This window comes from Podarcis cretensis, assembly GCF_951804945.1.
Source record: "Podarcis cretensis genome assembly, chromosome: 1".
NCBI classification, from domain to species: Eukaryota; Metazoa; Chordata; class Lepidosauria; order Squamata; family Lacertidae; genus Podarcis; species Podarcis cretensis.
The window spans coordinates 95939990-95964259 of record NC_137170.1 but is presented as its reverse complement, the minus strand read 5'-3'; the positions used below and the strand labels follow the sequence as shown (position 1 = coordinate 95964259).

Genomic DNA, 24270 nt, shown 5'->3' with positions numbered 1-24270 from the left:
ATTGTTTGGGTGAAAATGTTGTAAGAGAAGAGCAGTTTCTTTTTACCGGTATCTTCTTCCCCTCTTTGGTTTTGCTCACTTTTTTGAAGCTTTTGTTACATCTGCTGTAGGAAGGTGCTTTTAAAAATTTACCTGATTTCTAGATCTTCTGGTGTGGTACATAGAACCTGTGTATGCAGTATCTGAAATAACCAGAATTTTGTTATTTTGTTTTACATGCGAAGAGGAGTAGCATGCCTCCAAAATCCTGCACATCACAATTTTTAAGTGAACATTAATCTGACTCTGGCTTGGATCCCAGCTAGCATCTGTGAACAGAAGGGCTACTTTCATTCATGGGCAGGACTGGGATTCAGCAGAGGATTATTTTAGGAATAAGGCAAATTTTATTTCTCCCAGCTCCCTCTCCTGCTGCTCTAGAGGGATCCCCTTTAACCCTCCAGAGCAGATCTGCGAGGGAGCACAAAGAATCTGAAAAAAGTATTTCTATCCTGCACATAATTAAAACTGTATCATTTAAAAACATTCCTACAAGTGGAAACCTCATTAGGATCCAAACCAAATGACCCCCGCCATCTAATATCAAAGCAAGGCTGCTCAGCTCAAACAGAGAAAATATGAACCCTCCTCTGTATATCAGCTTCCCTCTTCTGAGAAAGGCTTGCTTTCATGATCCTGAATGCTTAATGGGTAAGCAACGTGTGCTGAAAGCAGAGGATAAATTGATCTGCCTTAGGCTTTTGTCAGAAGCCTGCCACTGTGCAGACTGAGCTATGTCCATGGCCCCTGAGCAGCTGGGTATCTTCAGCTCTGAGCATGAGATTACAGCACACTCAGCAGGAAAAGGTCATCTGTCTAGAGCTGGGATGGGGAACCTTTAGACCTCCAGCTGTTGCTGAACTACATTTCCCATCACCCCTGACCATGATGCCTGGGACTAATGGGCCTTGGGAGTCCAGCAAGTGAAAAGCCATAGGTTCTGCACACCTGGTTTCGAGGTAACAAGGAGATGGTCCACTTCCATCAGATGACTGAGTGCCTCTGAAATGGAGTGATCTTTCTGTTTTGCATGAAGTGCCCAAAAGGGTCAAAGGTAGCACTGGCCTGCAGTGTGTACACACACACACGCACACACACAATCTTAATGTTTCAGTTTGTGGGTAAAAAGTGAAAATCTGATATTCTAGTACCACACCCCCTAATTGTGGTCTCTGAAATAGGGGATGAAGGTGGTTTCAGATCAACCTGGGCTTCAGAAAGCATAATGCTTTTGTAATTATCTATTTTTAAAAATCATTAAAACATTTTAAAAAATCATGCTTCCCACTGTGCAAAGACCAGTGAGGGAAGTAGTTATTTAGTTTTTCGTAAAATTTATATACCACTTGATTGTGTGGTCAAACTGTCTCATCCATTCATCTAATCTCAATGATGCAAACATTTGGAGGCTAAGAATGTCTTGCTTATCAGAAGCAATGTTTTCAATTAATTTGCAAAGCTTTAACCTCTTTGTCGTATTGTGTCCAGTGCCTATTCAGCATATACGCATTTCCTGTCTCTACTTCTAGGTTTGAATTTTTTGACACTCTGGAAGACATCAAGAAACGAGCCTTAGACATTGCAGTGAAAAACAGACGGCGATTTATTTCACATGAAAGGAAGGAGCTTGGAAAGGTATGGCACTGCTTTCAAAGTTAAGACCATGAGGGCAAGTAAGCTGGTGAAATTGATTGCATGGCAGAAAGATTAAATATACTTCCAGTTGTGCCCCCTTTCTCACAACTTCTATTGCGTTCTTAAGAGAGAAATCTCCTGTACCCAACTAATCAAGCATTTGCTGCTATATTCAAAATTCTGGTGCTGTCACAACATCCTCTCTGCATTAAAGAGCACGCCTGCATTCCAAGGATGGTTATAACTCAATAAAAACTTGCTTGCAGGTTCTATGCCTGGTAATCATCTCTACTTATTTTTGAACCATTTATCTGCAATTCAGACAGTTAATGAAAATACTCAAACAAGTTATTTGAAATATCTTTTAACTTTTGATTTGTTTGTTTGTTTTGAAGGTGCTGATTGACTTGTCAAAGGAAGACTTAGTCAGGGGCTTCTCTCAATGGTATGTTTACATTTACAGGTTATAAGAACATAACAAAAAAAAAGTTATAGTAGGGCATCAAAAGGTTATAACTAAAACCTATATATGTGGTAGTTTCAATGCCTGCACAGTTCCTACAATTGTTATGGATTGCTGTTGTTTTTAGAACAAAACTTTTTCCTAAAAGGGATCACCTCTAGTCTAACCTTACTAGAAAAATCAGCTTTAAAAAGTGGCGGGGGGGGGGGGGGAGAGTGTCTTTCCAGCAATTTGTGTAATGCAATTCTGTTCTTTCTTCTGTAGGTATCAGCTGACAAGAAACGGACAGCCCCAAAGTTGATACCTGTTGCCTGATGAACAGCTGAAGCAAGTGTACATATGTATATTTTGAACTTTTTAATTACAAAATAGCTTTGTAATTTTTTATTTATCTTCATCACATTATTTAATACACTTCTATAAAATATTTATTCAAGATGCACTGTTTTGGCAATAGTTCTGTGGTCACTTGCGATGGCAGTACTGCTGGCAATAATACACAATTAAAATGAACATTCATATGCACACCTGTGGCATACATTGGGTCTTCAGTCTAGGAAATGCTTCCAGGTTGTAGTGCAGTACAGTGCTAGCACACCTCACCTGGCGCTCTAGCAGAGAGGCAACTGCTGAATGAAACAGGTGGTACTTAAAGACCACCACCTCTGAGTATATTTGATTGAGAAGCAGAGACCTCAGGAACCTTCCGTAATAACAGAGGGCTATATAAAACTTTCACACTGATTATATACTGTTTTGATAAGAATGTGTCACTATTTGCTCTGCACCCTCTGCCTGAGATGGGGGCAGCAGGGGGTATGTGTGTGATGACTGTTACTTCAGTGCCAGCTTTTTTTTTTTTTTAGCCAGTGCAGGGATGACTGGAAAACTGTTTTGCAGCTACAGTCTTCTGGTTCACAACCAAAGTGCATTCTGAACCCCTACAATCTTAAACTATATTTATTATGCCAAAGATGCATATGTTTTCTGAAATTAAACTGAGTACAAAACTGATTTTAATAAAGAAACTTAAACACTGTGGTATTGTGGCTTTTTGGAGAGAAAAAAAATCCCTTGGACCATTATGTGTGAATATCAAAATTTCAATAGTTAAAACCTTTTATTCAACAGCTATACACACACACACAGAGAGGTAGGTAAGTATTAAGTTGAGACATGGCTTACATAATCATCAGGCTTTCCATTTCAGCTTCTGCACAGCAGGTACTATATCTGTCAGATTTCTGACCTCTGAAATGAGAAAAGTGATTGTTATATGCAGTACTTATTACAGTGCAAATCTAGATGACAATAACTTTGTGCAAAGTAATAAACTCTGGTTGTGTCTCCTCAGAAAGGGCAGGCTGTACAGGAGCTTACTGTAGCGTCAAAATGCCAGCCTGCTTCCCCAGCCCACCTAATATAAAATTTAAGTATGAAATTGTTGTATATACCCAGCTACTGATGACATGGATGTTCCTTACAGCATTTTTTCAGTGGGTGGTTTGTCACTTCTTGTGCTTTGGTGAGTGATCTATTGCCTTGCCCCTACTTCTGTTCGCACCTCAGCCAAATAAGTACTACCTAGCCATTTTGTTTTCAGCCACTCAAACGTTTCCTATCTATTTCAAAAGAGGATGTGGAGATCTCCATTCTAGTAAAAATAAAGGGGGGGGATACAATAGACTATAATAGCACTACATAAATGGAGCTTGGGTGTTTTTAAAAAAATAAATACTGAGGTCTTGTGTAAGACTTTAGGATTAAAAATAGGAAAACCCAAATGGGAAATGATTTTGGCTCCCTCTCAAAAGGCAAAGTCCTAAATTTTGCATACTGGGAAACATGACAACTAAGGAGCTAGTAAGCATGCTGTTGTATGCTTTAGGGGTGGGGGGTGGGGTGGAGTGAAATGTACATTTGCAGGTATAGGAATACCTGTACACATGCCTAAAACTAGAAAAGTTAGGGGACCGTAGCGATTGAGGAACCAGAAAACACAACTGAGAAACATTCCATCAAGCACTTCCTATTAGTATAGATAATAAATAACAGAATGCCTGCCTACGTCTGTTCTGATTCTGGGGAACCAGGAAGATGCAAGTTGCAGAAATCACTTACCTAGAATATGAAGCAAGTCTTCAATAAGACCTTTAAATGCTTGGAAAAAGTTATCATGTTCTTTTAACTCGTCGACAATGCTGAAAAAAAATCAATTGTGCCACATTCATTTGCCTGCAGTTTTCATTTCAGAAACTAACCCATTGAAATCTGTGCTTCCTCCCTCCCAGCTCTTCCTCCCAGCTCTTCATATTCCAAATTTCAAAATTCTTTTTATAAGAATTCTCCTTGATAAGATACATCTAGGGTCACCTGTTTCTAACACAATATTCACACTATTACTTCAGGCTACATCTCTGCTTATGGATGTGTTTTACCTTGAAACTGGGGCCAAATATGATTCTCTTCCCTTGCAATTACTCTATGGGGTATATGGCTACATGTAGCCAGCAATTTGAATAGAGTAAATTGGCAGAGCTATGCTATTTGCATCTTTAGCAGGTAGGAGTGTAGGTGCTTAACTGCTGCCTTGCAGTACTGCTGAAACATGAGAACACTTATCTAGCCTCTAAGAAAACAAACAATACCAAAGCTGTGCACTGCTTCTCTCTCCTTTTTAAATAGGGTAGTCAGCAATAATAGGATGTCTGTTTCCATGGGGCAGGGGCCCTCTGTCTAGCCTCACCAACTATGGCACTACACTCCAACAGCTTTCAACTGGCATGATGCAGCTTCTCCCCTAAAGTTTCCTCACCCCTGCTTTGCCACAACAGCAGGGAAAGGCTATAGTTTAAGGAATTTCCACAAAAGAAGTGTCTCACGTATACTCCAAGTGACCAACAAAGTTGTGCAGTCCATAGTTTATTAAAACTTAAGTCTGATCTCATGCAGAAGCCAAGTCACAATGGGCTGGGGAAGCAGTATTAACTTCAGATTAGAAATCAAAACGTAGCAGAAATAATATCACTCATCAATGGAGTATGAGATCATATATCATTGCAGCTATTCTATTGAGAGGGTCACAGTGCCCCCCCCCAAAGAAAACTTGATTCTTAGTCCTAGGATTAGATTAAAATGAGGTCCCATTATGGAATGTTCCATAACTACTTCTATGATGTCAATATATATGTACTTCAATTGCCACTGGCTATTTAACTGCAAAAGCAGGGCTTGTGTAAAAAGGCTGTGAGGGTCTTCTACAGCAGCCTTTGCCAGCATGGTACAGTAAACTAAAATGCCCATCAGCCCCATCCAACATGGAGCACCAGATCGACAAAGGTCACTTAACACAGCAGCGGAAGACTTGCCATAGCCTGATTCCACACAGAATGGGTTGCACCATAGCTGCATGGAGATGACCAATAAAATACTTTCTTAGGATAGCCAACTATTTGGTACCACCATCCAGATAAATGGTGCCTTACCAGGACAAGGTTTTGCCCTGCTGGGCTCACAATCCAGAAACTGACACAAGGAAAGCAGAGGTAGAAGCAAACAGAATAAAGAAGTGTCCTTTTAGTTACATGCACATAAGTCTTCCAAACCACTAAGCCTGAGGGGTTATTCCAGAGGGTTCAAAAGGAAGTTATGGGTTTTGAGGGCCGATCTATTGAATGAAGTACTGAGAATGACCACAGCAATATGGATCTAAATGTATCATTCAAGAGTTACTACTATGATTTATCAAGGGCTTGCATACCTTTGGATGTCAGGTGTGCCCAGCAGCTGCTCTACCTGCTGGGACACATTCTCATTAAGCAGACTGCATAGCTTTCCAACCTTGTTGACCAGGACACTGGGTGGGGCAGAAGTATCTGGGAAGAAAACATCCATTTCAAGAGCATCACACACAAACCAAGGAGCAATCTCACTGGAAGTGACTGCCAACACAAACACCCACACTAAATGTGGAATGATCCTCGAGGTTCCATTCCGGATACAGATTGTTTTAAAAAGCAATTACGATAAGGATACTGGGGGACAGGACCAAGCTTTGGGAGATACTGAACACAAAGAGCAGATCTGGGAAAGTACAACAGACACCCACTCAGAAGCCAGACAATACTCTTCTTGATCCTGACGATCAATGATACATATCAAGGTAGATGTCCCAAGCAAACAAGAGCAAATTGTCTTTAAGATAAAAAGACACATTGTTTAAGAGCTAGAGACACAGTGAAATTAAGAGAATACATTATAACAAAAAAGTTGATTATAATTATAGTGGTATTTAAGGATTTTTTTGAAGTAAGCAAAATGAAGTGTGTTCTATTTGGCAATCACCAAGGCACCTAGTGCATCAGTTCTAATCACAAATGCACTTTTTTAAAAGAGAAAACCATAAATTAAAATATAACATCACATCAAGTATAACCTATGGTCCTTCTGCTTTGCAAAACAACATGGAATACCTTGTAACTGGGAAGGTGGCAGCAATATTTTTACATAATCATTATGACTACATTATGAGAAATATGTTAAGTTAGGGAGTTTTTAAAAAAATCAATCTAAAGCAGGTCTAATAAGTATGAGGCTGACTTTCAATGGTCTTTTGCAAATGAAAATCATTTCCTACCACTATCCAAATCATGAAAATCATTTCCCACCACTACCACTACCCAAAACGAAAACAACAAAAACCAAAAAATCTGGGATTCTAAATCGTATTTATTTGAAATTACGTTTTAGCAATTATTATGACACCCTGCATTTATTATTTTTTATTATTGCATCCCAAGCTGAGGGATGCACATCGGAGGAAGGGAAAGATTATCCATACCTAGTTCTAAAAGATCACAGAGGTTTCTCATAGCATTGATCATTTCGCCAAGTTTTGTATAAACTTCATTCATGCGAGGATAAATTCCATTAATAGATTTCACATCAAAGAGCTTTTGAAAGTGAGACACCATTGCATACAAAGCTTCTTGTGAAGGCACACAACTTCTCTGTAGGATGCAAGACAAAAAGGGGGGCGGAGGATGAAGTAGTTTTAAATCTTGGCTGAGGATGCATACAGAAACATTGAAGATGTCTTCCTCAAAACATAGAAGCCTTATCTAACTAAACAGTTACACTAGTGCAAGGAGATTTATAAGACTTTAAAGAAATTAATTGGTTGGTTTTGATAAGTATAAGCAGAATCAGGACTGAGGTAATTAAAAAAACCTAACACAGCCAAAGTGATTCTTTGAAGCAAAATTCAATGAGGACCCTAATTTTCTACTGCATTAATGGAAGTGTGTCCTGTATCTTATCTGAATATTTGTACCAGATTTTTTTTTTTTTATAGTACCATCTTTCCTGAACTCTGGAAGTTGTGGTTTATATTTTCTTGGTTTTCTTCTGAAAATGCCTTGCTATCTTTCACAACAAAAGGCGGCATATTAATAATTGTAAAATAAAATGAATACAGGGCTTGATACTAGCACATGCAAATAAATGAATTTCATACTAGAACTTTGAAAAGACATAGCTCTGGAACAAAATTACCTTTTCTTTATTTACTACTTCTTCAGAGATTTCATCTACCATGAGCTGAAGGTCTTCAACTCTAATATATTCACTGTTATCCTGCACCGTGACCATACACCAAGGCACTAGTTGCAGAAACAATTTTTTCAGAGACCTATGCAAAGTCTTGAAAGAGCAAGAAATTATTATTAGAAGCCACCACAGTGCCTGCTTTACTTAACATATTTTTGTGCACAATCCACACTCCCCTCTCTCGCTTGTGAGGCTTTGTGCAGTTCAGAAGGTGGGGGACAAGATGAACAGACCTGATGCCATTGAGTGAACTGCCTGGGATCCAGCCGATTCAGGGCTGGCGTAGCCCCACTACCAGAGCACTGTGTTTTGGGGCTTCTTGCTGGATCATGCCAGCAGGGAACCCACCAGCAAGCAGAAGTCGGCACTGGTGATATTTGCCAGGGCAGCTGGGTAGAGCAACCCCTCTACTTAATACAGTCTCCACCCAGTCCAGCATAAGGGAGGTTGGGATTGCTCTGCCTGTCTGAAAGTGATCCTTGTGTTTTGTGTGAGACATCCAAATCAGAATCACATTTTTTTTTGTTCTAAAAGTAAAAAAAACAGCTGCTTGAGCAGATGGAGATCAGATTAGGACCACAGGGCTGGGGGAGTACAGGGAGATATCTGACCTCCCCAAAGCACCATTTTTCTAATTAAAATTTCCTCCAAAGCCATTTATCCTGTAGTTGAAAACAGAGAGCTGCTAGTATGTTCTTCCTAAGGGAGAAATGGCAGCTAGAAGGATTTTAACTATCAGGAAAACTATCAGGAGTAACTCGAATGGCCAGAATATGAGCACGTGCAATTTCTATTTAATGGTCAGAGCTCATTGTGTTTGTACTGTGAATTTTAAAAGGAGCAAATAATATATTAAACCACACACAAATCTTCAATGACATTTTGTTAAAAATGAAAAGGATGACATTCCTCTCTTTTGCTCCTCTCAGAAGAAGGCGGCAGCTTATCAGGATAATTAGTTTGAAATAAGTTGAAGACCATTATCTCTGGAAAACGCACAAGGCACACATTTGAAGAACTAGCTAGCTAGAGAAAGAAAGATTGAAATCAAAGACCATCCGTACCTTTAGGGCCATTAGCTGGTCAGCCCACATCTCAACTGTAAGAGGAAGGTGCTCAAATCCACATTCCTGCTCATCCCCGTTAGGGCAGCTTTGCGGCAACCCTTTCCGCTGCAAATGCGTGACCAACGGAGCTCTTCTTGGGCTTCTTATAATAGCGTCAATGCTGGACAACACCTTTAATGTTAAATATTTGTCAGAAAGACCACACAGCAGAAATGATGACAGATACTATTGCAGTGCTAAATACACACTCTAATTAATATTAAAAATACAATAGAAGACTTGGCTTTCACAGGAGACTGGGGGTATTTTAAAATATCCAGTGAGCGGACAAACCAAGAACTGAAATCAAAGTCTGACCCTAGTTTGTTCTAGCTACAGTTAAATGAAACTGAAGTTTCCCAAGTTCAAATGTCAAGGAAAACTGCAGCAAGTTCAAAATTGGAAGCAAAAGCTTCAAATCTTCTCAGACACACAAAAGGGGAGAGGTGGTATGAATGTGAGCTTGAGGCACTCCACAACTCATTCATGTAATAAGGGTGGAAAAACATCCTTATTTTGGAAATGAGTGCATTTTTAATAGCTCTTGCAACGGCAGCCCACCTACCTGCAAGTATTTCCTGCAGGTTTCCTGAAGTACCCCTCCTGTAGTACTTTTACATTCTCTGTTTTCTTTCATGCTTTCTTCTTCATCAATCTCATGGGATCTATATTGCAGGTAAAAAAGAAAACAGGAACTATAGCAAGAAGGGGGAAAATATTTCAAAAAATGCTTCTATAACCTCTCTTGCTTATATATTCAGCACACAAAATGAAATAGATGTATTTAAATTCGTTTGAAATGTACGATTCAACCCAGTTTTAATGCTTCATATGAATTACTGTCCCAACCACAAAAAGTGTAGAAGCAGAACACTTCTGAAATGTTCGAAAACCAAGCGCTGCTTCTGATTGGCTGCAAGAGCCTCCTGCACTTCAGCGGAAGCCACGTTGGATGTTCAGCTTCCGAAAAACATTAGAAAACTGGAGCATTTACTTCCAGGTTTTTGGTCTTCGGGAGCCGAAATGTTCCAAAACGGAGGCATTTGGGAGCCGAGGTTTGACTGTAGAAGACTGGCAGAAGTGGTTGTTGGGGAAACCTGCAGTTCTCACCAACTTCAGATTCTTTTCCCATCACTTCACACATGTGATTTGAGTCTACAAGCACATCCACAATCTCCAGGGATAGTACTGAGACATGCTTTTGCTCTTATTCTTCACAACAGGGCTTTTGCTTTCCACCAGGCCACCTTTAGAACTACAGTGAAAGCTTGTGTGCCTCTGTTCTTTGGCTTTCTTTTAAGTCTGCCTGCCTTCAGAAGAAGGTTGTTTCTAAAAGGCCCCTGCTTTCTCCATCTTCAAAACAGAGGTCTATTGTTAATGCTTAATGGAAATTAGTTACTTGATATTCTTCAGTGCTTTCTCCAGCTTCTTCACTTGGTGTTTGTAAAATTTTAACTCTTGCACAGTTGGTCTAAAAGGAAAAAAAAATCCAGTGCATTTCTAGAGAATCATAATTTTTAAAGTAAGCAGAAGAGCATGCCACCCTCCCTCATCAACCACTAACTAGTATCTATGGAGACAGTTGCATATTTTGGATTTTTCCAGATTTGTGGAAGATTGCTTGCTGCTTCAGATGGATTTTCACCTCCCTCATAGGGCAACAGCTGCCCAGTGGGAAGGAATCCAGCAGAGAGAGGCAGGAAGGTAAAGACAACTTCAAAGCCAGCTCTAGCTAGATTTCTCTCACCTCCCACAGGGCCATCTGCCAGCAACCACCTACTGGGAAGAATCCCAATTACTTTTCATATGGTGGTTATTGTGGCTTCAATGTTTTGTTGGTTTTTTAGTTAATTTGAAGCTGCATCAGAAAGATATTTATTCTGAATAGAAGGCTATAGATCACTTACAATTAAAGAAATAATTACATTGTGAAGCAGCTATGCTTTCCTAACAGCCTATAAAACATTCGCACTATTTACCTGATTTCCATCTCTTTCCTGAGATTTGTATTTTCACGTAACAGCTGTTCATTTCTGGCTTTTGTTTCGATTATCTGAGTCTGGAAAGACTTCAAAGACTTTTATAATGAATATGTTGTCATATAAGCATTCATAATGTCACTAACCTATCTCAATTGTCTTCACAACAAGTGGGCTAAATAAGTCACTAATATACTATACTATTGCTATATACTAAGGGGCTTTACCAACAAAATGTTGAGAAATACTGACTTTCTCAAATAGTCAGCCAGGGAGCTTTCAGGTGAACTGTGGTTTGAATCAGGAACTCTTAAGTTTAAAATTCCAGCTATTCAAATTTAAGTATATGACCATTTTCACAATATCTCAAGTTATAAAACCAGGTGATAAAAGCCAAATATTACATATGATATTTAAAATTAAACAGCCAGTCAGTCATTGGGTTGGAGGCTGTTCCATGCTGTGCAAACAGTAACCAGATGACTGAAGGGTGCCCATCTCCACACAATATGCTGAGAATAAAACAGAAGTGATGACGCAAACTGCTGAGTTTTCTTTTAATCAAACCAGGGATTAACTTTGGCAGGTTTTTTGGGGGATGGGGTAGATTTAGAAGAGAACAATGGGAACCTTTATACAAGACTGCATGGGCTATCTCCCCTCCCACCAATAAACCTGGTGGCCTTGCTGGACACATGTTTGGTAAGCGCAAGAAGGGGCTTACACACAACAGCTCCTCCACATTGGGGGCAGGGGCAGGATTGTCCCTTGCACAGAGGAACTCTATGTGCATAGGAGCCTTTGTCAAAATTCCCCAGCGATCGGCTGCTATATACTATGCAGCCACCAAGTGCAACCCTGCTGCACCCATTGCAGAAGCACTCCATCTGACAGTCATCCGGGGGAGAGCAACAGACATCCAAGAAATATTTGTCCCAAGGTAGAAAACAGCCTGGGAACAGCTACTGGGATGGGAGGTCATTGGAAGACTGCTACTCATGCATCTTGTCTTCAGCATAAACCTGAAGTGGACACCTTTCACTTCCTCCCTAGCAGTGGCGTAGCATGGGTTATCAGCACCCGGGGCAAGGCAAGTAATTTGCGCCCCCTAACCCATGGATTTGCGCCCCCTAACCCGTGGATTTGCGCCCCCTAACCCGTGGATTTCCCTAACCCCCAGATGTTGCGCCCGGTGCGGCCGGCCCCCCCTGCACCCCCCACGCTACGCCACTGCTCCCTAGAGGTTGGACAGTTTCGGCATCCATGGGTACCTGCTTGTGCCTTACCATGAGTAGGGCTCTGTAATTTGGAGTGGCATCTATGTCCTTCAAGAATTCTTCCTCATTTCCCCCTTCTCCTTGTGTATGATCAGACTCTCTGTTATATCTCCTAGGAAGGAAATCCAAATGAAAATGTGTTCCACTACAGTGAAAAATACTAAAATTACAAAACTAGAAATCATTTGATTGGTGAGACCTATTCCGCAAGACTAACCTGAATAGCTGATCTATTCAGCCATCAATACACCACCATCGAATCACTCATTTTGTATCAACGACTTTTCCTATTCATCTTTTTTATCGTATTATGAAACTCCTCCTAACATGAGTTCTCTTCTTACCTTAATTCTTTTCTCACTTGCTTGATCTGAGACTCATAATGGTCAATTAAAGAACAAATCCTAGAAAGAAACAAGGGAAAACACACCATAAGAGTGGCAAAAATTTTAGTATATAAACAAAATATTATTATTATAGCAATAATGATGACAATGTAGCTATATCATTCGAAATGTTCCAAAATCTATTCCACTACTATGTATTCTTCAGAAGAACAACTCTTTATAAAATACATACAAGCAATTAGTACCGTATTGGGCAACCGGAATGGATCTAATATGGGAAAATCTAGAATCAACTTGTAATTAACTTTTGTCTTCAAGTAACTATTCCTATGCAGTGCAAGCATATGTAACTCATTTTCCCTCCTAGCAATCAATCCTTTTTCAGAAGCTCTGGGACCTGAGTTCAAAACAGTAGCAAGATGGATGAGAGGGAAGAAGGCCCAGACCCTGAAGGAGGCCACTAGCCCCCACACTTCCTGAAAGGATGTAGGCAAAAAACAGAAGACACTTAGAACAGAAAAAACAGGCGATAGTAATGTCTCAGACTTTTTCTATCTCTTCCAACAACTCTCCTCAGAAATTTATCACAGTGTACTTGTGATTCTATTTTAATATAAACACTTAAACCAAACTAAGATATCTTTGTTGAATATTCCCCTGCCCCAGCAAGAAAAACATTTCAATTCTAACTATTTCTGACAAGTTAGAAAAGCTTTTCAGATACTTACATAACATGTAATGTTAGTTTTGTTTACTAAAAATAAGTGGAAGAAACACAAAATCAGATCTCCATCAAGTTTGGGTAGTAGAGGGGGTTTTTTCTCAAAAAAGCATCACCACTGTAGATTTTACAGAATGCTTTGTACTCTTCGGGATTTTACAGTATTTGTCATACAATGATCTACGAGGTGAGTTAATTTTGTAAAAAAATCAGACTTAACAGTACATAACAAATCAATGTATTGCTGCTTGGAACTAGCTTTGTTATAAAGCCAGAGATTATTAGACATTTTCTTCCTTTTGCTGCCACCCTGTGGTAGTTCAGATTTTTTTCCTATGGACCTTCTTTGGAGTAATAGGCTGCTCCCTCAAAGAAGCTTGGGAACTATAATCTGTTAAGGGTGCTGGGAATTGTAGCTCTGTGAGAGATAAACTAAAGCTCCCAGGATGATTTGGGAGAAGTTATGTTCTTTAAAAGTATGGCACGTGTGCAGCCTGAATATTAAAATTTGGGGGTATATTTATTAAATATATAGGGTGGTAGTCAACTAATTTTTACGCAGAGGAGACAGGGTAAAGCAATGACCGTAACTAAGCTAGATCTATTAATTTCAGTGGGTTTACTCTAAGTAAAAATTAGTTGAATACTACTCATAGACTATAAAAATACACAAGATTTTAAATGGCACCACCAGGATTGTCCTGCATCTCCTTATTCACCGCAAGGCAACACAACATCCACAGAGGTGGCAGCAACATCACCACTACAGGTAAAGTACTTGGTCCCAATTACCTGCAAAGTACAGGTAAAGTACTTGGACCCAAGTTCTTACCAAGAATGGCCAGAAATCCTATGCAACTCCCAAGTAAGCTCATGCTTCAGATTACAGTGAGAAATACTTAACTTGCAAATGTTAAGATTTGCACAAAACTCTCACGAATTATCCAGAATTACTTACTGCTGATCCAAGTGAGTTCTTGGAGCTTGTTTGCAGAACTGCCGGAATATTTTTTTCTGTGTAGCCAAACGCTCCTCCTCCTCCATGTCCATCTTTTTAAGCTCTTTTTCCAAACGGGCAATAGTCTCTTCTTGCTCTCGGAGCTTGTTGATCTGTTGCTGATTCTTTGCCTGCAAGCAGAACACAAGGGAATCACAGAAGGCAGAACGGTCCTAAGAAGGGAAGTAAATGCTAGGCCAGAATTCATTTGCTCTGTCCTTTCTAAAAGATGTCTCCCACTTTCTTAAAAGAGGTAACTCGTTTTATTCTTTTTCCTGCAAGTACATTTTAAAAGTGCATCACCTATAAGGTCAAAACATTCTGCCATGACATACTGTACAATCGTATCGATTCTGTGATCAGTAATCCCCTGACATGATTAACTTATAAATTCCACATCTCTACTAATTAAGTACCTGTGAAGCTTGCTGATCTTTCTGAAGCTCCTTGACTTGGTTCTGCTGCTCACAAGCATGAGCTATAGACTTATCTTCCAGCTGACAGATTTTCTGTTTGACGTTTTCCACAATGATGTCGAGCTCATTGGCTCGTTGTTCCTGCCGAGAAGCCCGACTTCGTTCTAAACGTAGTTCATCTCTTTTTTAAAAAATAAAATAAAATAGAAAATAAATTCCTTCAGTGAAAACTACAAGTCACTAAATGAATTTAATCTGAATTAAAGTTTTCCAGATTAAAGTATTTAATCTGAATTAAAGAATCTGCATTTAAAAGACAATATAAACAAGTTCTCCTGAAGGATTTTCCATTTTCTTGTTGCTTTTCACATGCTGTAAGTACATGAGCCAGTGAAGCATCAGTTTGGGAGACTGGACTTGATGAAAAACAAGCCACATGTTCTTTCCTCGCTCTTTGAAGAACAAGGCATACCTATTCACATTGGAGAATGGACACAGGGACAAATCCTGACCTATCATGTAACCCCCAATACCTGGCATTCCTGTGCAGGAATGAGAAGAATGCAGGGAGCAGCTTCCAAAACGCCGTAACGGGCAGGTCAGAACTTTTAAGACAGAAAACAAGTCAAATAGAGCAGTTGTGAGCAAGACTTTGTGAAAGCCAGGAAGCAGAAAAATTGACAAGTCAATGTAGCAGAAGTAAGGAAAAACTGCTATAGTGGATCAGGGCATTTAGTCCAGGTTTCCCCCAACTTTGTGCCCTCCAGATCTCTTAAGATTACAGCTCCCATGAGCACCAGCCAGCACAGCCAAGGGTAAGGGATGATGGGAGTTGTTGTACAGCAGCCTCTGGAGGGCATAATGTTGGAGAAGGCTGATCTAGTATGACATTCTGCTTTCAAGAGCAGCCTGCCAACCTCCCCTGCAACAATTCTACCACTGTAAAGAAAAACATGGCAAGAGTGAAGAATTCTGATCAGCAAAGAGCAGAGGTGAAGATGGTCCCCTTCCAGCCTCTAGGCTGGTTCAGAACTCTCTGCATTGAGCCTGTTAGATGCCGCAGAAGAATTCTAAGAAACATTATTACCTAATTTGGCGATTTTCTTCTATCAAGCCACGAACTATTTTACGTTGACGCTCTGTTTCTTCCATTAATGATCTCAATGCATATCGTATTGCTTGCGAAGTCTGTCTGTCCATAACAATCCTATCTGCAAAGGTTTTTTTTATTTTAAAAAGTCACTATTATTATTATTATTAATTTATTTCTTAAATTTTTATAGCACCCTATACCCGCAGGTCTCAGGGCGGTTCACAGGATAAAATCACGATATAAAAACACAGAATACATAATCAAAATAAAAACAAGAACAATCCAATAACACACACACACACGGCAGAGGAATATTTTTGCCTGGTGCCTTAAAGTGTATAATGAAGGTCCCAGGTGAACCTCCCTGGGGAGAACGTTCCACAAATGGGGAGCCACTGCAGAGAAGGCCTGTTCTCGTGTTGCCACCCTCCAGACGTAATGTGTTGCCACCCTCTGGAGGAAGCACACAAAGAACAGCCTCAAAACATGATCTCAGGGTCTGGGTAGGTTCATATGGAATAAGCCAGTCCTTGAAAAGCTCATTAAAAATACCACATTTTATAACAAATGTCTCAAAACAGGCCACTGAAATGAAGAAGGCACACTGTGGCAGAGGTGCCTGTAGGAAAACAGTAAGTGCAGGTTAACATCTCCAAGAAAGCAGTGTGTGTGTTTTTGACACTTCGTAGTGCTTGAGCCAGGTGGAGGCATCCTCAAAAAAATAAATACATGACATCTAACATTTGCCTTGGTCCATACTAATTTTCTACATTTTGTATGTAGATTAAACCAAGTAACATAGCTGTAGTAACATAGCTGATCATGCACACTTCCCTCGCAGCCATATAATATGAACGACACTGTGGACACTTGAAAATTCACATCTTCAAGCAATTAGAAAAGTGAAAAATTCAACTGAAGGCTGATTTACAGTTTCTTTTCTAAAACAGATGTTTTACCTGCTATGTTTCTGCTGGTTCCAGGTTTATCAAGGTACACAGGTTTTAAGCCATGTTGCCTTAATAACTTGTTTAATTTTCCCCATTCTTCTTGCTCCTGCTTAAAGTCAGACAAAATGGAAAATATTGTGAGTTTCTTCGTGCTAGAGTATACACCTTTTTCTTGTTTGTTCTCTAATTTGCTTCTCTCCTAATTATTCATTCAACACCACTTCCAAGCACCGCTGTCAAAATACCTAAGGCAGCAAATGTGCCACAATGGCAGACTATGAACCCCACATCACAACATTTTATGAGTTTCAATTGCATCCAATTTGGTCATAAGTGAGAGCACCTCCTCAATTTGTGATAACAAATTCCTTCACTGAGCAATACCATAAAAACACTTCTTGCTTTACTGTAAAATGGGGTAAAAGTAAACTGTATAGAACTTATATTTTATTAATTTCACTACATTCATGTTAATTGTGTTTTTTATTCCCACTTAATTTCCCCAGGTTCCCCTCCTCCATAAAAGTTCATCCCAATTAAAGGCTTGTTATGAGCCTTCTTTATATATTCAACCACTCTGACCCATTCATAATTCCATATGCACAATTAAAAGAAAAAAGAAAAATCAAGCAACTGAAAAGACAGAGAAAGGGAGAGAGAAAACACACCCTCAATATTCCCCTCAAATGGCTCCCTGTTTCACACATGTTCAACAGTCATCATCTATTTTAAGACATTCTACAAGAGCCCAATTAATTCAGTGCAAAATGTTCTACACTTTGAGAAAGTATAACTTTCTAACTTCTTACCTCATCCATTCTCTGACTATCATTAGACATTCTTTCTGGGCAGGAATGTCTCATCATAGAACCTGATGCTGCCTCTGTTGGCAAGCTACAACTTTGAGAGCTCTGAAAACCGAACAAAAGGAATGTGTTAAAAACACAACAAAATGCTATGTATATCTACTCTACTTAGTGGCACTTACTCCCCAAAAAGTGGATATAGTATTGCAGCCATGGATGCATACTACTGTATAGAAGCTTAGAAGGAGGAACAAGAGATCCAAGTCTTATGCGGAATTCTGATAGCATGATCTTTTAAGATTCCTTTGGATTTCATTTTTTAAAAATATGCAGACTTCATCTGAAAAACACATATTTTTGTACAGCTTTAATCTGGTTATTTTTCTACTTTACAAAGAAAAGGAAAAGGAAACTGGGCACAGATTAATAAACAGTTAGATAGTATTTGCATACATAGAATCTAGATTTAGAGAAATACAGAACATCACTTGGTAGTCATGTTGAACTCAAAGGGCTTACTCCCCAGTTACTGAGAGTAGGATTGCAATTGTAAATAGGATTCACCTAACTTTCTTCATGTAAGGTTAAACTATGGCCTAGCAGAACAATGTGCAAACATGTCTGCTCAGAAGTAAGCCCAACTGAATTCAATGGGACTTACTCCTGAGAAAGTGAGTACAGACAGCAGACTAAATAACATCTTGTCGTGCAATTTATTATAATGTGTGGGGATAAATGGCTTCTTCCCTCAACACTTCAAACATTTTAAAGAATACATTATACACATAATATACCAAAGGTTATTGTACTATTGCTTACCAATTCTTTTAAAATGAATTGTCAAATGTACAGTTATGAATTATCTAAAATTCAAATACCTCTGCCATAGTAAATTGTTTTGGAGCCTTGGTTTCAGCTGATTAGTGGTCAATATTCCGATCTCTTCTGTAATCTGAAAATACATTTAGGAGAAAAATATGGTGAAACATATAGGAGGAAAATTTGATATGAACAAATTTTACATGTGGCAATATTATAAGTTCTTATTTCCCCTTCTGTTTTCCATTTCAGATGGATGAAGTCTGCAAAGGGATTGTTGATTATCCTTTAGCATAGAGGTCCTTCACAGGGAAGTCCACATTATCACTGAATAAAAACCCCTTTAGTTCAAACTTATTACTGATGCAAGTACAACACACTGCCTAGTACAACAGAGAAACAACCTGAAAGCACCCACCTTCCAATTTAAGACTCCTGCACATTCTTCAAAAAATCATAAGCAAGAGCAAAACAGGGCTCATTGCACATCTGAATAGCAGCATAATAGTTGTGGGTGATTAGAAACAGTGGTGATTCTGCTGTTCAGTAAAGAGGAAAGTGATCTTTTTGCCAGTTGGGTTGGTGCCTGTTTGCTTTATATGTGTGCATGTGACTGAGATGTCTGCACAGGTTGTGCAAAAGGAAGCTTGTTCCATGTTTTGGGGTATGCGGTTTTTGCCTTTGAGGAGGATGTTTTTTTGTTTCTTGCGGGGGGGGGGCTGTATTACTGTTTGGGGGTATGTGTGGGTTTGCTTGTCATCTATGGGTTTTTGGGTAACTTTGCCTTTTGTGTGTGTGGATTTTTGGGACAAATGAGTCGCTTTTGCCTGTCTGGGTTTGTGAAGAGTGCTTCTGGGGATGGTAAAGTGGCTTTTGTCTGTTTGTGGTTTTTTTTTGCCTTTTTGTGGAGGTTGGCTTTGTAGAGTGGGTGGGTTTTGCCTGGTTTTCTTATCTGATTTATTGGATGGCTTTATATACTGTCTTTCTGCCAAGGTGGTTTACAATTTTAAAACACTAAAACAAATACAGTGGTACCTCGGGTTAAGTACTTAATTCGTTCTGGAGGTCCGTACTTAACCTGAAACTGTTCTTAACCTGAAGCACCACTTTAGCTAATGGGGCCTCCTGCTGCCGCCGCGCTGCCGGAGCCCAATTTCTGTTCTTATCCTGCAGCAAAGTTCTTAACCTGAAGCACTATTTCTGGGTTAGCGGAGTCTGTAACCTGAAGCGTATGTAACCCAAGGTACCACCGTATTTATATAGAGTAATAGTCGGGCCAACTACGAGGAGCTGATGGTTATATGTATTCCCTGGCCTGAAGGGCATTTCTGCTGGTGAAAGCACACGCAAGGTTTCAAGTTACTAAAAAAAACTGCAGAAAACAGTGTTGCCTTTTACCTGCACACGCTAGAGTTTAAGCGGGTTTGAATATTCTTGGGGCAGAAGCCGAGAATTGATGAGCAAGTTTGTTTATGCTGCAGAGGCGTATTTGTTTTATTTGTTTTTATCTTCTGAGGTTGCAGCTCATGTGGCAAACCAGAATATAAATTAAAGCCCTTACTATACTTCTAGTCCCCTTCATGGATCACTGCCTTGCCGTGGCGAAGGGGCTTGAAGAACTCAGAGAAGCTATGAACTATGCCGAGCAGGGCACCCAAGATGAACAGGTCATAGTGGAGAGTTTTGACCAAACGTGATCCACCTGGAGGAGGAACCGGCAAGCCACTCCAGTATCCCTGCCAAGAAAACTCCATGGACAAAGACAACAGGCATATAAAAGTTATGACGCTGGAAGATGAGCCCCTCAGGTCGGAAGGCGTCCAACATGCTACTGGGGAAGAGCTGATGAAGTACAAGTAGAAGTAGATCCAGAGCTGATGAAGTACAAGTACAAGTAGATCCAGAGCTGATGAAGCGGCTGGGCCAAAGCCGAAAGGACGCTCAGTTGCGGATATGCCTGGAAGCGAAAGGAAAGTCCTATGCTGTAAAGAAAAATATTGCATAGGAACCTGGAATGTAAGAACCATGAACATGGGTAAGTTGGAGGTGGTCAAAAATGAGATGGCAAGAATAAATATTGACATCCTGGGCATCAGTGAACTAAAATGGACGGGAATGGGTGAATTCAGTTCGGATGACCATCATATCTACTACTGTGGGCAAGAAACCCGTAAAAGAAATGGAGTGGCCCTCATAGTCAACAAAAGAGTGGCAAAAGCTGTACTGGGATGCAATCTCAAAAATGATAGAATGATCTCGATACGAATCCAAGGCAGACCTTTTAACATCACAGTAATCCAAGTTTATGCACCAACTACTGGTGCTGAAGAAACTGAAATTGACCAATTTTATGAAGACTTACAACACCTTATAGAAGTGACACCAAAGAAGGATGTTCTTCTCATTATAGGGGATTGGAATGCTAAAGTAGGGAGTCAAGAGATAAAAGGAACAACTGGCAAGTTTGGCCTTGGAGATCAAAACGAAGCAGGGCAAAGGCTAATAGAGTTCTGTCAAGAGAACAAGCTGGTCATCACAAACACGCTTTTCCAACAACACAAGAGACGACTCTACACATGGACATCAACAGATGGGCAGCATCGAAATCAGATTGATTATATTCTCTGCAGCCAAAGATGGAGAAGCTCTATACAGTCAGCAAAAACAAGACCTGGAGCTGACTGTGGCTCAGATCATCAGTTTCTTATAGCAAAATTCAAGCTTAAACTGAAGAAAGTAGGAAAAACCACTGGGCCGGTAAGATACAATCTAAGTCAAATCCCTTATGAATACACAGTGGAAGTGAGGAACAGGTTTAAGGATTTAGATTTGGTGGACAGAGTGCCTGAAGAACTATGGATGGAGGCTCGTAACATTATACAGGAGGCAGCAACGAAAACCATCCCAATGAAAAGGAAATGCAAGAAAGCAAAGTGGCTGTCCAATGAGGCCTTACAAATAGCGGGGGAGAGAAGGCAAGCAAAATGCAAGGGAGATCGTGAAACATACAGGAAATTGAATGCAGATTTCCAAAGAATAACAAGGAGAGACAAGAAGACCTTCTTAAACAAGCAATGCAAAGAAATAGAGGAAAGCAATAGAATGGGAAGAACCAGAGATCTGTTCAAGAAAATTGGAGATATGAAAGTAACATTTCGTACAAAGATTTCCATAATAAAGGACAAAAGTGGAAAGGACCTAACAGAAGCAGAAGACATCAAGAAGAGGTGGCAAGAATACACAGAGGAATTATACCAGAAAGAAATGGATGTCTCATATACCCCAGGTAGTGTGGTTGCTGACCTTGAGCCAGACATCCTGGAGAGTGAAGTCAAATGGGCCTTAGAAAGCACTGCAAATAACAAGGCCAGTGGAAGTGATGGTATTCCAGCTGAACTATTTAAAATTTTAAAAGATGATGCTGTTAAGGTGCTACACTCAATATGCCAGCAAGTTTGGAAAACTCAGCAGTGGCCAGAAGATTGGAGAAGATCAGTCTACATCCCAATCCCAAAGAAGGGCAGTGCCAAAGAATGCTCCAACTATCGCACAATTGCACTAATTTCTCACGCTAGCAAGGTTATGCTTAAAATTCTACAAGGAAGGCTCAAGCAGTATGTGGACCGAGAACTCCCAGAAGTGCAGGCTGGATTTAGAAGAGGCAGAGGAATCAGAGACCAAATTGCAAACATGCGCTGGATAATGGAGAAAGCTAGAGAGTTCCAGAAAGACATTTACTTCTGCTTCATTGACTATGCAAAAGCCTTTGACTGTGTTGACCATGGCAAACTATGGCAAGTTCTTAAAGAAATGGGAGTGCCTGATCACCTCATCTGTCTCCTGAGAAATCTCTATGCGGGACAAGAAGCTACAGTTAGAACTGGATATGGAACAACTGATTGGTTCAAAATTGGGAAAGGAGTACGACAAGGCTGCATTTTGTCTCCCTGCTTATTTAACTTATATGCAGATTTTATCATGCGAAAGGTTGGGCTAGATGAATCCCTAGCCAGAGTTAAGATTGCCGGAAGAAATATCAACAACTTCAGATATGCAGATGACACAACCTTGATGGCAGAAAGTGAGGAGGAATTAAAGAACCTTTTATTGAGGGTGAAAGAGGAGAGTGCAAAATATGGTCTGAAGCTCAACATCAAAAAAACGAAGATCATGGCTACTGGTCCCATCACCTCCTGGCAAATAGAAGGGGAAGAAATGGAGGCAGTGAGAGATTTTACTTTCTTGGGCTCCATGATCACTGCAGATGGTGACAGCAGCCACGAAATTAAAAGACGCCTGCTTCTTGGGAGAAGGGCAATGACAGGCCTAGACAGCATCTTGAGAAGTAGAGACATCACCTTGCCAACAAAGGTCCGTATAGTTAAAGCTATGGTTTTCCCAGTAGTGATGTATGGAAGTGAGAGCTGGACCATAAAGAAGGCTGATCGCCGAAGAATTGATGCTTTTGAATTATGGTGCTGGAGGAGACTCTTGAGAGTCCCATGGACTGCAAGAAGATCAAACATATCCATTCTGAAGGAAATCAGCCCTGAGTGCTCACTGGAAGGACAGATTGTGAAGCTGAGGCTCCAGTACTTTGGCCACCTCATGAGAAGAGAAGACTCCCTGGAAAAGACCCTGATGTTGGGAAAGATGGGGGGCACAAGGAGAAGGGGACGACAGAGGACGAGATGGTTGGATAGTGTTTTCCAGGTTACCAGCATGAGTCTGACCAAGCTGCGGGGGGCAGTGGAGGACAGGAGTGCCTGGCGTTCTCTGGTCCATGGGGTCACGAAGAGTCGGACACGACTAAACGACTAAACAACAACATACTTCTAGTAAACGCTGTCTGTGCAAAGAGGCCTAAAAATGAAAAGCACCAGCACATGTAAAAACAATAACATCTCCCCACAGGCTCCCCACCCGCCGCCGCCGCCTCCTTCTCCCTCCACCAACACCTTAAGTTCCCTTTGGGCCCTTGCGCCTTCCTTTGATACGTGTCCTCACTTTCACTTGCTCACATCGAGAACTCAAAAGCCCATTACCTGGCGCGGACGATTTAACAAGCTCCAGCCTCTTCTTTTCTGCAGCAGCCCGGGGCTGCGCCTCTCCCAGCCGTTATAGGCGGGCTTTGCAGCTTCAGCTGCGGGTTGGAGGAAATCCTCGCAGCAAGGCCGCCCCCAGGGTTGGGCTTCAGTCTCCTCCCCTTCTAAGTATGGGCGCCTTTCGGCTCCATCTAGGGACTGGGAGGGAACCATTTCTAAAGAGGAGCTGTCAATCCCACGCAGGTTTTACTCTCTGAGCTTGGCTCGCTCGCTCCTCTTTACTTGGCGGCCGCAGGAAAAAGATGCTGCGCTTTATACTGGAGACAAATCCCTCACGTTTTCTACACTCTCTCGCTCTCTGACAGCAAGATGGCCCATTTTGCTGGTGGCGCTCCAACGCCTTTAGCAGTTGCCCCACCTCCCGTGCATCTTACTCAACAGGTGAAGCTTTTGCTCACTATCCTATGTCTTCAGGGCAGCCATCTGTCGTGGGTGCTCTTGCACCAGATCAGGCAAGGGGGCTGCAATAAGATCGAGGCTATCGAGGTTCCCTCCAACTCTACGATGCAGTGAAAGCTGCACCTGTTGCATTTCCCCTCTCATACGAGTACCAAAGGAGATTGTGGAGGGCAAAAGGGCACCTGTGGGGAATTCTGTCATGAGCCCCCGGGAATTTAGTTCCCTTCCAACATTACTGGGGCTCCGTCGATGGGTGCGCTCGGTGATTAACAGGGAAAAAGACACCGATCAACATCGTTTCGATTTTGCTGTTCCTTAAAGGCAAATCGCTCTCACATTAATCTGAACCGTAAGACTGTAGTCGTTATGAACGACTATAATCTGGGAATTAAATCCCATTGGAAGCAGTCTGGTTTATTTACTTCTGAGTAAAATGTATACAGGATTGGGTTTTTAAGACTTTTTGAATTTTCCACACCTATGGCTAGGGCACGTAGCAAACTCTCCCAGA

General features: G+C 40.8%; 2 protein-coding genes across 5 annotated transcripts in view; one reads left to right on the top strand and one right to left on the bottom strand.

Moving 5' to 3' along the window:
• ESYT3 (extended synaptotagmin 3) overlaps window positions 1-3176 on the top strand; it is a 40691-nt gene extending 37515 nt beyond the window's left edge. Inside the window, exons 21-23 of the mRNA XM_079993387.1 lie at window positions 1569-1674; window positions 2070-2119; window positions 2402-3176. Coding sequence (XP_079849513.1) covers window positions 1569-1674; window positions 2070-2119; window positions 2402-2438 — 193 coding nt within the window. The 3' untranslated portion in view covers window positions 2439-3176. The remainder of the gene's footprint in view (window positions 1-1568; window positions 1675-2069; window positions 2120-2401) is intronic.
• Window positions 3177-3219: 43 nt separating this feature from the next.
• Window positions 3220-23487, bottom strand: CEP70 (centrosomal protein 70). 4 transcript variants are annotated; one of them, XM_079993708.1, is made up of 19 exons: window positions 23301-23487; window positions 18315-18388; window positions 17440-17541; window positions 16640-16739; window positions 15675-15798; window positions 14588-14768; window positions 14133-14302; window positions 12451-12510; window positions 12116-12218; window positions 10830-10918; window positions 10250-10321; window positions 9416-9515; window positions 8809-8982; window positions 7691-7837; window positions 6978-7146; window positions 5898-6012; window positions 4259-4338; window positions 3759-3791; window positions 3220-3391 (listed from the first exon to the last, which is right to left on the bottom strand). In XM_079993708.1, the coding sequence occupies exons 2-18, from the start codon at window positions 18321-18323 to the stop codon at window positions 3760-3762; spliced, it is 1827 nt and encodes a 608-aa protein (XP_079849834.1). In that variant the 5' UTR covers window positions 18324-18388; window positions 23301-23487; the 3' UTR covers window positions 3220-3391; window position 3759. The 4 variants fall into 4 exon arrangements, with proteins under 4 accessions (XP_079849834.1, XP_079849831.1, XP_079849833.1 ...); XM_079993705.1 differs by lacking the exon at window positions 3759-3791 and having other exon boundaries at window positions 3220-3388; window positions 23301-23475; XM_079993707.1 differs by lacking the exon at window positions 3759-3791 and having other exon boundaries at window positions 3220-3388; window positions 16640-16736; window positions 23301-23473.
• Window positions 23488-24270: the final 783 nt, after the last annotated feature.